The sequence below is a fragment of the Microtus pennsylvanicus genome, chromosome 12 (genome assembly GCF_037038515.1).
Source record: "Microtus pennsylvanicus isolate mMicPen1 chromosome 12, mMicPen1.hap1, whole genome shotgun sequence".
Lineage (NCBI taxonomy): Eukaryota > Metazoa > Chordata > Mammalia > Rodentia > Cricetidae > Microtus > Microtus pennsylvanicus.
The window spans coordinates 70015885-70034554 of NC_134590.1; the positions used below are offsets into that span (position 1 = coordinate 70015885).

The 18670-nt window shown below is 48.5% G+C and overlaps 1 protein-coding gene across 1 annotated transcript in view; it reads right to left on the bottom strand.

Moving 5' to 3' along the window:
• Pkd1l1 (polycystin 1 like 1, transient receptor potential channel interacting) overlaps positions 1-18670 on the bottom strand; it is a 109539-nt gene that overhangs the window by 79288 nt on the left and 11581 nt on the right. The window contains exons 8-16 of the mRNA XM_075942809.1: positions 16294-16426; positions 12788-12994; positions 11390-11571; positions 8609-8830; positions 6848-7008; positions 4631-4700; positions 3903-4246; positions 2974-3033; positions 255-431 (exon numbers count right to left, since the gene is read on the bottom strand). Coding sequence (XP_075798924.1) covers positions 255-431; positions 2974-3033; positions 3903-4246; positions 4631-4700; positions 6848-7008; positions 8609-8830; positions 11390-11571; positions 12788-12994; positions 16294-16426 — 1556 coding nt within the window. The remainder of the gene's footprint in view (positions 1-254; positions 432-2973; positions 3034-3902; positions 4247-4630; positions 4701-6847; positions 7009-8608; positions 8831-11389; positions 11572-12787; positions 12995-16293; positions 16427-18670) is intronic.

Genomic DNA, 18670 nt, shown 5'->3' on the forward strand with positions numbered 1-18670 from the left:
CTGAGGTTCCACCCAGAACCAAAGCTCTCTGCTGCTCTGCAGCTGGGGACTCCAAAGGGACAGCCGCAGCCAGTTTCATTTTTAGAGAAGAAGCCATGGGATGGGCTGTGGTCCACAGAATGACAAACATGAACAGGGAAGGCTGGGTGCTTCCTCTCAACCATTAAGACAAAAGACTCAGGAGAACCTGAGGGCCGAGTCCCAAATGCTTCTGAAATGGTTGTGAATCCGGGGTGTGAAGAACATGTTCGTACCTGAGGAGGTGTAGCTGTGGAAGACAGCTCGGCTGACCAGGGCCTTGGGCCAGTCAATCATGAGAGCCGGCTTTGCTCTGCCTGTGTGGAGGAAAGGGCCCAGCAGATTGTCCCCATCACTGGCACTCTCCTCGGCATTCATGCTTGGTCCCGATTCCTGGAAGTTGGTACTGGTCCCTAGGATGACAAACCATGTCACAGGAGAGAAAGGGAAAGGTCCCAGTCTTGTGAAGGATGAATGTCAAGGTTGATGCTAATACCGATTTCTGTGGTTGCTGGATAGGGTATATCTAAAGCCATGCCTTTAGTAAGTGTGCGTATTCAAGAGATGTTCCTTAGTGTCTTATAACCAACCTCCCATTAGATCCTTTCTTTACCTTCCCTCCCTCCCTCCTTCATCTTTCCCTCCTCACTCCCTCACTCATCTTCCTTCCTTCCTTCCTTCCTTCCTTCCTTCCTTCCTTCCTTCCTTCCTTCCTTCCTTCCTTTTTTCCTTCCTTCCTTCCACCTTGCAATCTGGAATTTCATAATGCAAAGTCAGGTGATGCTAAATGAGGAAAAAAGTGCAGCAGATTGACAGAGAAAGCAAGTGTAGGGAACAGAAGGGGACCTCTGTTGGCGGGGGGGGGGTTCTGTTGGAGCGGTGGCAGGGATTCAGAGCAAAGGATGAGTTCAGTGAAGATCTGGAGGAAGTTTCCGGGTTGAGTAGAAACCAAGTGTGGTGGAAATGGTCCTCCGCGCATGGCCGAAGTGTGGTGGAAATGGTCCTCCGCGCATGGCCGAAGAAAGAGAATGGGGACCAAAATGTGAGCAGTAAAGACATGCCTGTGGCCACCTTTGAAACCTTTGTCTTGCAAGTGTTAGGAAGCCACCAGTAGCCAGAGGAGAGTGGCCATCTTGTTTGTGTCTGAGAAAGGCCCCTAGCTACTGTGCAGAGGATGTGATTGCAGGCGGCAGGTACAGAGACAGAAAGCCATTGTGTAGTCTGGGGAGGAATGGCATGGGATGGTGCTGGGCCGAATGAAGACTTCAAAGAAGGCCACAGAAACAAGGCACAGTACCAAAAGACCTAGAGGAATTAGGATGACCCCTTCAGAAAGAGTCATGCTATGAACAGGATAAGATCATGCCCATTCTGTCTATTTGCTAGTATTGATTTGGCACCTGCCAGGCCCAAGCAGGACCCCCAAACAGACCTGCGTATGTAGTACAAATTTTCATTTTTTCTGTATGATTTTTATGGCTTGAATATAAGGTTTTCCTCACAGGTCCACGTTAAATGCTTGGTCCCCAGCTGGCATGCTCTTTTTGGAGGTTCTGGAAAGTTTAGAAGGTGGAGCCTCACTGTGAAAAACCCACTGGGGGTGGGTCCTTGGTGATATGCTGTCCCTAGGCTCTTCCTATCTCGCCCTCTGCTTTCTGTTCACCATGAAGAGAAAATCCTTTTTATACACACTCCCACTGACGTGACCTTCTACCCAGGAGCGTGGGGTCAAGTGACCGTAACCCAAACCCTGTGAAACCACGAGGCAAAACCATTAACCAGAAAGTCAACCAGTGCAATCACGTCTCAGTATCCTACAAGTAAACCAAACAGCAACAAAACCAGTCTTTCTGGCTAGACAGAGGCCACCATCCTGGCCTAGGCAATCCCTACTGATATCAAGAGCCTTGTCAGGAGCGGGTCTACCTGATCCACAGCCAGGACCCCTCTGTCCTGCTGTACACTCTGGGCAGCCATCCTCTTCTTACTCATCCCAGAGCCAGGTGCCAGGTGACTAGGTGACTAGATGCCATACCAAGCATCACCCCCTCTGTCCACAGCCTACTGGAGTTACTCTGATTGCTAGATCCTGAAGGACATGTTGCCTATCTTGTTCCTCTCTTTGAAACCCTAGTGAAACTGGGGCTCATGGTCCACCAAGGCTTCCTCAGAAGGCCCCGAGTGGTCTGCCACGTGTCTATTTCTAGGACCTATGGCCATAACACACTTTGTTTTTCCAGGTCTCTTTTCTGCTTCCTCTTATGACTGCCTATAAGAAGCATCTCACACAAAGAAGAACTGGAGAAATCCTCAGACTGAGACAGTTGAAGAAAACACAGCAGTGAATCAGAGAACCAACACATTAACTTAACTACTAACCACCATTCATCATCTGCCTGTTCTGTCAACAAATTAATCTCCCGCCCATTCATTTGGTAGACACAGCACACTCCAATTATCCATCCGTTCACTAGAGAGCAGTGATCGTTCCTTGTCTGTCTATTCTGCAGAAACATAGATCACCTACTGATCGTGCGATCAGTACCTATGTACACGATACATTGATCATCCTGTGTTCACTGAAGCACTGGGCATCACAAGGGTTCTGGGGACACAGGAATGAGCTAGTTGTGAAATTTTCGAGAAGATGTCAGGTGTATATGGGACAGACATGGAAAGACATCACAGGTCCAGAAGCCACTTGTTTAGATGAGGTAGGGGTGGAAGCGTGACGGGGCCATCACGGTGCTGAGGGAGAATTCAGAATGGGAAGGGAAGTGAACCAGGAGTGAGGTCTGTGCCCAAGAGGGGCTCACAGTCTCCATTTGAAAATCCCTTGGGGGAGTTTTAGGTGGCCTTGCTGTTAGGGGCAAGCATGAAGCGTCCAGGATGGTGGTACATAGTAAGCCTGAGTGCAGGACTCTCCTACATGGGGACAATCATAAAAGTGGTCACCTGGCTGTCTTCCAGAGGACGGCACGTCTTCTTGGATGTCACTATAATAGGCTTCAAAGTCTACACAAGAGGGAAAAATTACATTTCATTTGAAGACACAATTAATGAGTGCTGTGTGCTGTAGAACAAAACCCCCGACACCAAGATCCTGTAAGGCTGGAGGAGTGGAAATTCATGATCGTGCGGAGTGAGAATGTTGCAGATCAGAGCCAAACTATCCAAGCCATTTCTTAGTTCCCTTAAGTTGTTATTCATTTTCACTCCCATGCCTGACAGAACATCTTTTTGACTATAGGTAAAAATTTTAAAATATATTCTTAGAAGAGGACTATTTGCTACCAATCCACAGCTAAAAATGCTGTCAGTCCAAAACCTGTGTGACTTTCCCCCATTTGACTGTAAGACACCAATTGGTGGTATCCCCCCTACACACACACACACACACACACACACACACACACACACACACAATGTATTTGATACAACTTTCTATGTTGTATAACTAATCAAATATATAACCAGTTCTACTATGGATTGCAGTATTAAGGGCAAACTTTATCCGTGTCCCTGAACCACTATCACTCATATTTGGGTCAAGAATAAACTGTCTCTTAGCCGGGCCATAGTAGCACATAGCAATAATGCCAGTGCTTGACCAGTGAAGATAGGAGAATCAGGAATTCGGCCTTAGCTACATAGGGAATTAGAGGCCTGGGCCACATTAGTTAGAACCCGTCTCAAAGTAACAAAACCAAAGTACTATTTTATTGCCCTGGGGTTGAAACTGGGCTCTGCACTCAGCATGGACACAGTATTCTTAGACGCAGGACAAAGGCGGAAGTGACTTCAAGCCTGTCCCATTAGATCCACTCCTTCCCAGGTGAGCCTGGTGCCTAGATACAAGGATGTGCAGAGATGGTGGCACTTACCATCAAAGGCAGGGGAGGAGCTAGAAAAAGGCCAGCTTCCCTCTGGGGTGCTCACCATCAAAGCTTCCTCATCCAGGGAACCTGGGGCTGGACTCAGTGAGCTGGAGTCCTCCGTGGGCTCCCCGGAGCCTGCCATGGGACCCACCACTGCAGGAATGCGGTGTCCACCTGCTGTGGACTCAGAGGGAATGCTTCCCAGGTTGTGAAGAGCTGTCCAGCTCGGGGGCATGGGTGACCGCTCTGGTGAGTGTCGTGTCCGGGATCCTCTCGGGCTTGACTGTAGGTCTGACTGAGACAACTTCAGAATGGCCCCGGATGCTGAAGCGCCCAGCAGCCCCATAGTGCTGCAGAAGGGGACTTAAACACAGGTGTGAGAGGGTTAAAATTCCGCACTGAAATATAAAATATAGGTTTTTTTAAAAAAAATATACAGTCTGTGGGTTCAGTGCAAGATGGCTCAGCTGATAAAGATGCTTGCTACAGAAGCCTGGAGACCTTAATGTGATATCCAGGAGTTTTGTAATGGTGGTTAACCTCCATATAGGCACTGTGGCATTCCCCAGCCAACACACACACACACACACACACACACACACACACACACACACGTTAAAAATAAAAACACATACATATACAGGTTACATAAGTATGTCTACCTGCGAGGCAAAGATATTGTCTGAGAGTTTGGACTGACCATTGCCACCTCGGGGCTAAGGTTTCTGCAGTACCTTACGTAGTCCTGGAAACACAAGAAGCGAAACAGAACAGAGGCCGTGGAGGCTTGGCTGCCAAAACTCCCTAGGAGAAGCAGGAAGAGGGCCCCAAAATTCTCACCTGAGATTCCAGCCATTTCTCCTAACCGTAGGTGTTCTGGGGACAGGTGCTAGAATGCATAGGGTGGGATTCCAGTGTGGCAGCTTTCCTGAGTCATCACCCAGGCTGTGGTGGCCTTTTGGGTGACACATCTGTTTTTAAGTCACCTATGGTACTGTCACTAACCCTCCAGTGATGCTCCTGACTTGAGTGGACTTCTCATCAGGGGTGTGTCTTGGTGCCACGTCTGGGGTGACTGAACACTTGTTCCCATCTTCCCAGGAAGCACCGTGCTACTGTAAACAAGCCTGCCATGGAGCCCTGATGCTCAGATCAAGACCCAGGCACATGGCTGTGGCCTGGTGCTGAGGAAGCCAATACATGACCTAAATGTGAACAAGTAGGGAAGGAAACTCTGGATCTCTTCTCTCACCTGAACTTGCTCTCCCCAGTCTGCCTTCAGACTAGAGGGTGACTCTACCAGGTTCAATGAGCCCACTGTGTGAGTGACTCTATTCTGGAAGAAATTCCCCCAATCTTCATTTCCCTCCCCGACAATGAGGGCTCAGTAAATAATTCTAAAAGGCATCACCAGGGCTTATGATAAAGGAGCAATGACAAAAAAATTCATGGACAGAAATAACTCTTTGAAAAGGCAGCTTTTGTTTCTGACCAGGGCAGACCTTTCCGCCTCTGTCCTCCATGGTATCCTTTACAGTGAGCTAGTGGTTTGTCTCCCTGTGTCCTGTGAACCTGCTGTCAGAGGCGGTGATGGGAGCCCTTGTCAGCTTTCTCTGAGATACGCTGGCCTCAGGCAGCACTGGCCTTTTCAAAGCCAGTGTCTCTACCACAGGTCCTCACTTAGGTTTTGGGTTTTGATTCATAACGGTCTAGTTTGTCTTAAAGAATTCAGAGCCCCCTCTCCTGTGGTATGAGACACAATCGACTGGATGTCTTTGTTGTGTTTGTGTGTGTGTGTGTGGGGGGGAGGCAGCTGAACTCCAAACTCTGCTTTATGAAGTTTTCTAAGAGCCTTAAATGGACTAAAGAAAACATGGCAGGCAGCCAGTGGGGGCTGAGCAGAGCTGGATGCCCAGCCCAGAAACCCAGTCTTCTGTGTCATTTCCTGTTGGAACTCAATCTCATTCCACAGAATCACGCTACTCCATGGAGTGGTGTGAGAAAGGAGGAACGCGAGAGTCGGGGGTGGATAAGAACAAATTCATAATATTCTTCACCCCAGGCAAATGGGAGACCTGAGACTCCAGACACCAGCCCCCCAGTTAATTCTCATCAGCCTGGTTGGTTTCTCCAGACATCCTGACGTGGAGGAGATAACTCATACCCTAGTGAAGCCCCTTCTTTTCTCCTGGAATGCCTCATGTCACTGAGTGACTGCCAGTCCACCCACTGTGCTCTTCTCAAGCCCTGCCCCAGGGTGGAATCACCAGACACCCCCCCCCCACCCCATGGCATCATTTCGGGAGCACTTATTCTGAGTAACTGTCATTCCTGTTTTCTCCCTATGGTCATCTTCATCAGGACTTGAATAAACTCTCTTTCCACACACAGTGTGCCTCAACTTCCCATTTAGAGAGCAGCAGAGACCTGAGATGCCAGTCCTTTCTGGAACTCCGCCCTCCACCAGTAATCCCAGTCCTTCTGGGACTTTCCTGGAAGCTTTGTTACATAGCCATGGGTGATTACATGCCCCAATGTAATCAACTGCCTCAGTGTTTGGGATGACCAAGCCTCATCTCAAAGATACTCAGTGGCTGCTAGCCACCTGTCAGCTCATTAACATATAAAAGCATGATCGCATGAAAGAGTCCAAGGATTTTAGGAGCTGTACGCCTGGAAAGAGGACTGTAGAACCAACACAGATGTCAGTTTCCGAGTCCACTGCTCTCTGGACAGTGAGCGCCATCACAGATCCTTTGCAATGGCTGCCTGTGATTCTCAACCAATAAAATGGCCCAAGTGAGTCTGTGCTCAGCCTCCTTACTGCACATATGTGGGGAACCATTATGGGACTGTCACTAGGTGTCTGGAGGGCTGAGGTGGGATGATGTCCCAGCCACCCCAGAACAACCCTTTCTTTTATTCATCAGAAAAAAGAGTAGTGATGTTACCTTCCACGGTATTCTTTTCTGTCGCGTTGACCAGGAAGAGATCCCAGGAATAAGTGAGGTCGGGTATATCGTCACAGTCTTCACACACAGCTCGGAGAGACAGTTCTTCATTCCAGTTTACATGGATGTCTCTAAAGTTGACCCACGAGATGTGGACGAATCTGGAACAGGCAATTGCTTTGATGTTGTTGGAAAATACCACGTGCATCCTTAGGCTGCATTTGTTTGGATGGGCCATGTTTGAACCATCTGTGCTGGCTCTGTATTGTGAGAACTGAATGTATCGTCAGAACCTGTGTGGGGGATCATGTGACCAGCTTCCAGGCTTCACCCAGCAGCCGGCGTTTGACTGAATACATCAGACAAGCACACTCACACCAAGTTCAGGGAAGCTGTGACTTCCTCAATGTCAGTCTTGGACTATTCTCTCTGTTGCTCAGCCTCAGCTCTGGCCGGGCTGTCCAAACACAGAAGTCAATACTTGAGTTATCTCTTTACCTTTTTACCACACGTTTGCCTCCACAGCTACAGACCACTTTCACCGGGGCCTTGCCAAGTCATCTGCCTTTGCCACAGTCATCTGGCTTAGCTCTGCTTTCCACTTGGGCTGGGCTATTGGTTCATGAGCTGCCCCATGCCTTATAGTGCCCACAGGAACCACACCTTGCACAGTCCCCCATTGCATCCACACATCTCTGAGTCACTATGGCTACATCATGGCAATTTCTCCAGGCTCTTTGCTGGCCCAGGGCTGAGTCCCAAAAGCATTTCATAAACTCTGGTTCTTTGGAACATTATCAGGTGGCGAGAGAGACTATGTTGGACCTTGTCGTGTGGATTCCTTTCCTATAGGACTTGGGGACTCTTAAAAAGGCTGAGTATGGAGGGGACTTTCTAGGTGGTGTGCAGATGTCTGTGTGTCTTTCATTATCCAGTACACCCTACGCCGTGACTTCACCATGGAACATTAAGTATAGGAGGCAAAAAGGAACATGGCAGGTCAGGTCTGCTGCTTCCTCAAAAGGAATCAGCCCCTCACATGTTTGTGCGCACCTCTGTATGTGTGTGTGTGTGTATATGTATGTACTAGCTGCTGGTCATAGTTTCAAGTGCTTGCAGTCAACCAACATCTGAAACATTAAAGGGAAAATTCCAGAAACTATTTGTAAGTGCTCAGGTATGCCATTCTCAGAAACGTGTAACTCGTGTGCTAGCCCCAAAGTCGGTTCCCCTGGAATTCAGCCCCTGCCCAGTCACATATAACCTAGACCCAAAAGGGGGAATCCAGAGGCTTCCATGTCCTTGCCCATGCTGACAGCTCAGTTCAGTCCTAGCCTACCTACTTTGGGTCTCTGTGGCTGTACATGTGAGTACTTTGGTAGCCTTGGTGATGAAGAGCTTATGGGTTTGGTTCCTAGCATCTCTTTGTAATCCCTCATGTTCCAGGATGTCACAACTGGGCCTGCACTTGCATCCCTTCAGTCCTGCAATTCCTAGAAGGCTCCCTAGTCTTTAAATCAGAGCCGCCTTCTAACATCAGCCTTAAGCACTGGTCTTCAATTTAGGGGATGGGTGCTGTTAGAGGAAGGACCCACTGTTAGCCCAGGAGGCATCAGAGCTACCCACGACACTAGCCCCTCCCCAGTCACCACCTTCTTACTTAGGGGTGTGGCTGAACTTTACACTTGTCTCCATTCACTGAGTCCTAAGCTGCCACCACCAGCCAGAAAGCTTAGCTACATATGCGCAGGGCAAGGGTACCTGAAGTCCGGGTCTGAACGGGTGGACAGGAATATCAAGGCCTGAGAAGAGTTCTGCCCATTGCTGGAGACTGTCAGGGTCACAAGGAACTGGTCACAGCACCCATTGAGCCATTTTGTTGGGAAGGAAATGGCAGGAGCCTGAGTGTCTACTTGGTATGAAGTAGAGTCCTCAAAGCAGGGCCACCTTGGCGAGCTGGCTGCGGTGCAAGTCCAGTGATACCTGTCGAAGGGAGGGGCATGGTTAGCATCACTGTGTGTAAAAGGCTCATGTGGCTGGGGAGAGGTGATACTCCTTACTCTTTGACATCAGTGACAGCGCTGGGCCCGTCTCTCCCACTCGCTGGCACAAAGACCACTGTAATCCAGCTAGAGTTCTGCTTCTGGCTGACTTGTGTCTTACGCCCTGGTCCTAGAGCTACTTCTGCCACTCCCGTGTACAAAGTGACTCCCTCTGCTCATAAGAAACACAGCCCTGCAAAGCCTAGAATGTCTCCCTCACAATGACTCTGCCAGTGGTGCATCTCATCTTGGAGACAACTCCACAAGGTAAGACAGGAATGTCACATTATCCCAAGTTTAGGAAGAGAAGACCTTGGGGAGCTGCCCTGTTCCTTCAGTCTCACCATCTTTCTGGAAAATGGTAATTGCTTGAGCCACAAGACAACGATGGTTGCGCCATCAGGGTGGAGGAGGAGGACAGCATCATCCCACCCTAGAGCAGATCTTAATCCACAGGGGAGACATGCTTAAACAGGCATGCGGCAGGCAGGAAACAGTACACTTGCACTGGCAAGCTGGGCCAGCCCCACCGTGGCACCCTGCTTCCATAACTGTCACTGAACTCTATTGAGCCTTAACAGTCCGTTTCCTTGTGTAGCCTGCAGGTGCTGCATTCTGAGGAGGTGCTGCAGCATTCTCTTAATCTCCTCTGGGAAGAAGCATCCCTGGAGCACACCAGAACTCAGTGCCCAGTGCAGTTCACAAGCTGGATAGAGAAACTATCCCATCCTCCCCCCCCCCCAAAGATTCCTTACTGCCCAGAAGCACATCCAGCAGGAGACACCGAGCTCTCGTGTTCAGGCACTGTGAGGGCTCCTAATAGTTGGTGGTGTGAAGATGACGGAGACACAGCCTTAGTCTGTCTGGCTTAGGGTGAAGAACTGGTCACTGAGAGCTGTATCTGTAGCATGTACAATAGTAGAATCGGGAAGGGGTCTACCTCTCACTTCCACGGCACTAAAGAAGTGCCAAGTCCCACACCTGGGTGTGGCAAACATCACAGCAGGGGTTATAACACCAAAGGGACCTCTCTACTGATTTGTCAATAGGGACTACGTGCCAGACCCAGGGATATAGCCAGTGAGAGCCCTGTTGTTCTGAACTCAAACTCCATGACGGAGGGCAATGAGCAGCAAACAGTCTTACGAGTGAGGAACAGGTAAGACAGGATTAGCTCCAGACAGGACAGTGGCTTCCCCTCTGAGTCAAGAGGGTGTGAAAAAGGTCAGTGCAGGGAAGTGAGAGCTTCTGACTTTTCCTAGACAACTCCATCCTTGGAGGATGGACGTAAGCTGAGGCCCAGGTGTCTCCACCCAGGCAATGTAGGGGAAGTATACGGGGTTGGTTTCTATGGGAGACCTAGTGAGATCTCCTGACAGAGGAGACAGAGTGGGAGGAAAGATGCCGAGAAAAGTTTTAGTTTGAGTGACGGGAAGAAATGTTTCCTTGGGGTCCCAGCACCAAGAAGGGGAAGTGGACATGAGCCCCCACCCCAACCCAGAAGCTATCTCCAGTTGACATATGCTCAAAAATGAGAATCCCCTTTCCTCCCCTGGAGTCTCACTGCGTGTGCAAACCACACTTAAGGGCAGCAGAGGAGGGGCAACACAAAATGAATCCAATGGTACTTTTGAATCTTTTTGTCTTATACCGCTTTGTTTGCACACTTTTTAAAACCTAACCTAGCGTTTGCAGGTCTATTACAGTTTATGAGTGTGTGTTTTTATGGTTCTATTTGCGTGTGTGCATTAGTGTGTATATGTGTTTCTTGTTTGTTTCTTTTTTTATGTTCTAGTTTGTTTGAGAGACAGGGGCAGGGGCATGGATTGGACCTGTAGGGGAATCGGGGAGGATTTAGGATGATATGGGAGAGGGCAAATCATAATTAGAATATCTTATATAAAAATTATTTTTAATTTAAAAAAATATTCCCTGGATGAAGATGGGAAGGACAGTGGGAAGAGGCGGAGCTTGTGACTGGGTGAGTTGAGGCAAAGGAAAGGGGTCCACAGGTGATGGCCCTGCAGACAGCCCAGAAGACATGAGTCTGTGCTGGTGATGGGGAGGGTTGAAGTTTGCCCGAGTGGGGGCCGTATGCCGGGAGGAAGAGGTCCACATCAGACGACTGGGAAAGGCCCACTGGGTTGGGCTGTCTGGCTCAGAGCCCAGGACCACAGAGCAGAGCCACCCTATAGGCAGCTCTCTGCCTCCCCCACACAAGGGCATCTCACTAAGGAGTCCTTATGAAAGAGGCGCATTTACAATGTGCCTTCCAAAATGGCATTTTAAGCATGAGCTTTAAAAAGTGACTCACGCTCTACTCACCTTTCCTGTATTGACTTACACTTGGACAATGAATAGAGCACTTCAACTCCAGAAAGCTGGTACACGTAACTATCTCGACCACACTGGCAGAATTCCCAGACTAACTCTCCAAATATTCCTGAGCCAGAGTTTGAAGAAGTAGGAGCCTGAGAACCTTGCAGCTCTGGGCTCTTACCTGAGAGCAGCCCCAGGGTTGTCAGGGTCATAGGACTGGAAGCCTCTGAGTATGATGGAGGTCGTGGTGGTCCTGGGGATGAAGATGTGGGTGCCTTCAGAGATCACGCTGACGGGAGCCCTGGCTTGAACCTCCACACCAACACAGTAGTTGCTATACACCATACTTCCCTTGATCTGAACCTGAGGGAGCAAACACAGGGGGTATTCCAGGAGAAGAAAGCAGATGCTTCCTGGAACTGCACATGGGACACTGACCCTCAGCTCTAACTGCAGGAGTCACCAACAGTGTTCATCAGAGGGTGTGGCTGGGGGATCCGTTAATAACCAAGTCTGCCTAAATGCGTAGTCATCTAGGTGTGTGTTGGTCAGTATTCTTGTCAACTTGACACAAGCCAGAGTCATTGGAGAAGAGAAAACCTGAGCCGAGACAATGTCCCCATCAGATTTGCCAATAGGCGAGTCTGTGAAGCATTTTCTTGATTGGTGATTGATGTGGGAGGGCCCAGCCCACTGTGGGCGGCCCCATTCCTAGGCAGGTGGGCCTGGGGTGTATAAGAAAGCACACTGAACGAACCAGGAAAGGTAAGTAGTATTTCCCTACAGTCTCTCCTTCAGCAATGGCATCCCTTTTCTAACCCACATGGTTCTATATCATTTTCCAGCCCCAAACATAGTACTGGTGAGAGCACTGGCTGAGGGTCGCGCTGGGTACTTCTCTCATGACCCTGTTCCCTAGTGGACATCTTCCACTCTTCTCTCTAAGATGGCAGTATCACTATTTTTCTGTCCCTCCGTCAGCACAGGGTTTATTCAAAGTAGGTGCAAAGAAAAGGTGTCTTTAAAAAAATAAAAGAAGTTTTTTATTGATTACTTGGCCAACATTAGAACATATATTCTCTCTCTTTCTCTCTCTGTCTCCGCTTCTCTGTGTGTGTCTCTCTGTCTCTCTCTGTCTCTGTGCCTCTCTTCTCTCTCTCTCTCTGTGTGTGTGTGTGTGTGTGTGTGTGTGTGTGTGTGCTGCATGCACCAGCCTAGACAATGAGTCACCTGTCTCTGCCACTCCCCACAAGTACCGGGGTTACAGGTGCACACTGCACACCGCCATGCCTGCCTGTTGTACACAGGTGCTGGGTATTTGAGCTCGGCTCCTCCCACTTGTACTGTACAGCGAATGTTCCCTCCCACTGCGACACTTCTCCAGCTGAAGAAAAAAAAATCTCTCTTAAAATCCTATCCACACCTTTAAAAAACAATCAACCAAATCAACTCAAACCATACCAAAATAAAATCCAAGCAAACAAAAGTCCCTTTCATTGGCTGAAAAAGGTTTTCCTCTAGGGCTCGTGGAAAGAGTTGGTTGGCTCGACCGAGCCTGAGGATCGGTGAGTCAGCCCACCTTGGCCGTGGCAGTGTAGTTCCCACACTCCAGGGTGTAGCTAGGGAGCACGATGCTCTGCCCAAGGGTGTTGACGCCGGCAGGGAGGGTGACGGCGGTGGCCTCAGCGTCCACAATGGTCCAGGTGTAGGAAAGCCCCTGGGAAATGTTACAGAGCACTGCAGCTTCCAACGTCACTGCCAGTCTCAGGGGCTGAGAGCGCCGTATCTGGGAATTCACATGAGAAGCCGTGTCAGTCAGTGTCCGCCGGCCCTGATGGGACACGGTCAGAAAGTGTCACTGGTCCAGCCCCCGCCATTGGTTTGCAAAATTACAGGGTGGGACCTGGGAGTGGACTTCAAATAGCACCTAGTACATTTATTTTACAGACGAAAGTAAACAGTAAACATACAAAACCAAGAAAAGTAAGTATTTACACTTACATACTGATAGCAGGAAAAAAATCATCCTTTAAGCACGAAACCAATGGGAAAATGTCAAAGGAAAAAGTTACTAGATTCTATTACATTAGAATTTCATTTAATTGTTTGTTACTTGTTTGTGTATTTGTCACGGTATTCACAGCTGTGCTGTGCTTCCCACGCTCCTTATTCCCTTTCCCCATCCTCTGGGACTAGCTATAACGCAGCCCTCAACATCCTGGCCTGACTTTGGGATTTGTCCCTGACTGTGGAAAAGCATTCCGGGTGAGTCTGTCCGGCCAGGGCCCCCCTCCTGTTCTGGGGCTAATGCTAGGTGCATGGGCTCTCCCTGGAGGTAGCTCCATTTAATTTAAAAGAGAAAAATTCCTGGAGAAATGGGATTTTAAGAACTCAGCAACTTTAATGCTCGTTGTCTCTCCCCCTCTTCCCTCTTGTACCCACCCATCATGTTTTCCTCCCCATTTCTTCCTCCTTTTTTATTTCTCCTTTGTCTCCTTACTACACTACACTTCAGCGCAAGGCCCATGATCAGGAGTCGTTGGCCAACGCAACACAGACCATATTTTTTTTGTGAGTTCTTTTGTTTTGTTTTAATGGCTTTTTGGTATTGACTTTCGCTTTTATTCACATGCTTTGATTTCTGCTGTTTGTCTTGTTTTTTACAGAGCGAAAATGTGAGTTGGGTGAGAAGAGAGGTGGCGTGGATCTGGAAGGAGCAGGAGGGGACAGAATGTGATCAAAATGAAACACATGGAAAAGTTTTAATTAAATGTACTTAAAGGTCAAAGGAGGTGTTGACTTCCCTCCTCCCACTACTGATTGGGACTTTTAACCTTAAAATTTAGATGAAATATAGTTTGTTATAAAGAACACAAATGGCATAAAGACTAGAATGTTTAAACACAAAAACAGAAGTATCTATTAGTCTTACAACTGGGAAATTCATCTTTTGTGTTCTCCAGGTAGCTTTCTACACTATTTAATCTACCGTTCAACCCTTTTCATTGTTTCTACTCTGAACTGATTTCATTGTAGGACTTGTAAGAAAGCTACCAGACATGGTAGCAATGACAAATCACAATACTCTCAATTTTCATACACATTCAAAATGATGAAATGCATTAAAACTATACAACTTTTGCTGGAGTAGGAGCTGGCTTTGCGTGCTGGGAAACTGGGGTGCACAGGAGCATCCAGGAGGCACAGATCCATTTCCCAAGAGAGGCGTTCTGCCCCTTAGCTCTGTGCCGTGGAGACACTAAGGACACGAAGAGAAACATGTGCACCAGAGTGCTGCATGCTGAAGATGATGTGCACAGAGTGAGGGACACATGCTATCTGTAGTAATGGAGAGTTAGAAACGATCAGAGTTCACTAATGAAGATGCTGGGAAATGGTCAGCACATGTACATGTGGTCCAGTACATGCTACCATTAAAAACTAGCAGTCTTGGTGATGTACTAAGAGACAGTGATGCTATAATACAATGATTCAAATTTTGTCATTAAACACTCATTCAATCTCTCTCTGTTTCTCTCTCTCTTTTTCTCTCTCTCCCTCTCCCTCTCCCTCTTTCTATATCCCTCTGTCTCCGCATATAACAAACAATAGCAGGGAGCTGGAGAAATGGCTCGGTGGTTAAGAATGTTTTCTGTTCTTTTTTTTTTTTTCTTCCCATTACTTATGTGAGGCAGCTCACATCCTCCTATAACTCCAGTGCCATGATATCTGGCGCCCTCTGCTGGCCTGTGCAAGCACCTGCATGCATATGCACATATCCTTACACTCACACAATTTTAAAAAAATAAAGAAAATTTCAAGCAATAGAAAAACATTTAAAATAAATAAATATATCTCCTGGTGTCTATATTGCGCATAATTTCATTTTTCTTTATACTTTTAGAAAACACAAGAAATATGAAAAACAAATGGTGCCATCAATATTGCTTTCCATATCTTACAGAAAATGTTTTACAGATTAAAAACTAAACGCATTTATTCGTGTAATATTTGTTTCTATGTACTGAGGCAGTTGAAAGCAAGTATAAATTAAAACAAACAAACAATACGTCCACGTGTGGGAGTGTGAGCCTGTAATTCCGGCATACAACAAGCTGAGGCAGGAAAACTGAGAGTGCCGGGATAGCCTGGGCAGCATAGCAAATTCAAGGACAGCCTGAGCTAAATAGCGATGCCCAATCTTAAAACAAAATAAAGATAAAGAACGTAAGGTAACAACAATAACAGTATATTCCTTAAAACAAAACAAAATCAAACCAAAGACAGGATCGGCTTCACGGCAGAACAAGAATTCCAGCCAGAACCTTGTGAGCTGAGGTCTTTCCCTAGAAGCCCTCGCATTTTGGTCCATCCCTCACACAGAGAGCACAGAACAGCCTGACACCATGGCTGACTTTAAGAGCTGCAGAGGTCTTGCCTCGCGGGGCCATGGACGCCTGATGGCCACAGCCTGCCCAGGGCAACCCCATACTCTCTTTGAAGTCCACTGCGCTCTGAGGCTGCTGGGACCTGAGATGCGCGGGGCTGGCAGCTGACCCACCACAGAACGCATTTTGGCAGAAGCCAGCAGCGAATTCTGATTCCCAAGCGGCAGGCTGAACACCTTTGACCTGAAGTAAAACTGCTTGAAATCAAAGCCCTCAAAGAAGTGCAAGAAATAAAGGGCAGTTTTATTCTCTTTTCCCCCCCAGTTTTGTAATTAGTACTCAACATATAATTGGTCATTTCTTTTCATTTTGGTGTCAGATTTTTCTTTGGACTGAAAATGCCATCATTCTGTATATAATCAAAAAAGAAAGAAGAAAAAAGCTACTCAGAGCAAGCTGCGCTGAATGTCAGTCATATAGGTAAATAAAAGGCTTATTCACCCGCGAGGAGCCAGGCTTCCCTCCAAATCCAGGCTCTCCCTGCTCAGGCACCAGCTTCCCAGGCCTCACAGGGATGCTTTTGTGCTGAGTGCAGCAGACAAGCTCAACAAAGCCTCCTTCATTCCCCAGCGAGCTCAGCGATTTCGAAGCAGCCTATCTTGAGGCAGGCAGGTTGCTTGCCTAAGCCCAGCCCTACCTGCACCTTCTCAGGCCCCATGTTCTTCACCGGAGGTGGTTGGCAAGGCTCGTGCACGATGAAAAGAGGCTTCCTTAGGACTGCGGAGCTGATGTTATTGAAGGCCAGGACTTCAACTGTAAACTCACCCTCCCTGGAAGGGTGGAGAGCAGACATGGAGAGATCAAGGTTGCTCTACACTGGCCCTCGATCCCTCTGCATCACCATTTGTGACGGCCACTGAACCCGAAGTGTAGAGACAGAAGGGGCCGGGGTCATGAAGTCGATCTCCACGGAGGTCATTCTCTGTCTACGTGGTGGAAATGCCCATCATGTGTGGATTAGTCCCTGTGGAACTCAACTGGCAGTTACACGCTCCAAACAACATTACACTCGGCGAGGGCACACTGCTCCCAGTAGCCATGACCCAGTTCTCTACTGACCACAGAGTCACCCAAAGGTTGAGCCTCAAAGTCTTCCCTGTGATGGACATTCCTGACTGGAACTCTGAGTCTCTGGACACATCTGGTCCTAGAGGTCAGATTTTCTGAATAATCCTTAGGGTTTAGGACACTAAAAAGGTTAAGAATGGGTTTTAAACCTGAACCTACTTCCAGTCCCTGCGCAGAGTGGAAAGCCCTGGCTATGGAGAGAAGGCCCTGGCTATGGAGAGAAGGCCCTGGCTATGGAGAGAAGGTCCTGGCTATGGACAGAAGGTCCTGGCTATGGAGAGAAGGCCCTGGCTATGGAAAGAAGGCCCTGGCTATGGAGAGAAGGCCCTGGCTATGGAGAGAAGGCCCTGGCTATGGAGAGAAGGCCCTGGCTATGGAGAGAAGGTCCTGGCTATGGAGAGAAGGCCCTGGCTATGGAGAGAAGGCCCTGGCTATGGAGAGAAGGTCCTGGTTATGGACAGAAGGTCCTGGCTATGGAGAGAAGTAGCACAGGAGGATCATGGGAATTAGGCAGCTCCTGACTAGAATGCTACCTGCTACCCTAGAGGCTCAGGAAGAAAGGCAGGTCCTCCAAGGAGGGGGATGTGTTGACCGAGGCTTCTGTCCTGTGTGGTCCTGCAGCCATTCAGTCCCAAAGAAACACACAGAGGTCTACATTAATTATAAACTGTTTGGCCTAGTAGCTCAGGCTTCTTATTAATTAATTATTATACTATATATTAGCCCATAATTCTTGTCTGTGTTAGCCACGTGGCTTGGTACCTTTTTCAGTGAGGCAGTCACATCTTCCTTGCTCTGTGTCTGGCTTCCTCTCTGTCCGGGTGACGACTGCAGACTGAAACTTCCCTCTTCCCAGGATTCTCATTGCCCCACCTCTACTGGCTGCCTGGTTGCCCCACCTATACTTCCCACCTGGCTACTGGCCAATCAGCATTTATTTAAAATACAAGTGTCAGGCTACAGGCCATTGTTTCACAGTAAGGGTGTCTGCATGAGGGTCCTGGGCTGTGGAATGGCCCCAGAAACATTATCATTTGCAGAGGGCTGCTGGAGCCCCAGAGGGCATCCTGGGTGCCCGAGCTCTAGGAACCTGCCTAGCCATGTGCAAACCCCTCAGGAACTTTTGGTTGATTCCTTCTGTACCTGAGAATCTATTTCCAAGGAAGACGTCATGAATTATGGCTAGTGATAGACCATTAAAGATTGCCCATGAGAGCTGGAAGAGGCCACAGGCATGGGCTTGCATTGAAGAAAGTCTGTATTGGCTTCTGGTGCCACCGCCCATAGAGGCCTTCCTTTTTAAATTTATCTATTTGTGGTTTGGATGAGAAACACTTCCCTCCCACGTGTCCCCAATCGGTGCTGCTGTTTGGGAAGGTTATGGAACTGTGGCTTTGCTGGAGGAAGTGTGACACCAGGAGTAGGCTTTGAGGGTACACAGCCCCCCACACTTCCTGCTCCTGCTGCTGTGCCTTCCCCACCAGGTGACCATCAAGTCCTCAGGACCCCTACACCCACATAAACTGTTCCCGAAGTCGCTTTTGATCATGGTGTTTAGCCACAACCCCAGCTCCATAGCTATCACACTTCTGCACACTCTTCTGTGCAGCTGAGTCTGAGGTTGGGCCTTGGCCATGCTTGTCTCCGGCAACTGGGAAAACTGGACACTCATTGGGAGGTCTTGGCCCCCTTAGAACCCAGGATTCGCCCTAGCCAGAGACTCAGCGAGGAACAGTTGACCTGTCCGTCTGCGGCACCCACAGTCCCACCCTGAGTGCCGCTTGCACTTGTGGTTTTACATTGAAGGAAACCTTCTGGAGAACCGTTTCAGATGAAGGCAATTAGATACCTTTCTAATTAGGTACCTTTCTAATCTAGCCAGGTGCTGCCGAACGATGTCATGGTTAATGACACCACATGCCCATGGCATGGCAAGGGCTTCTAGG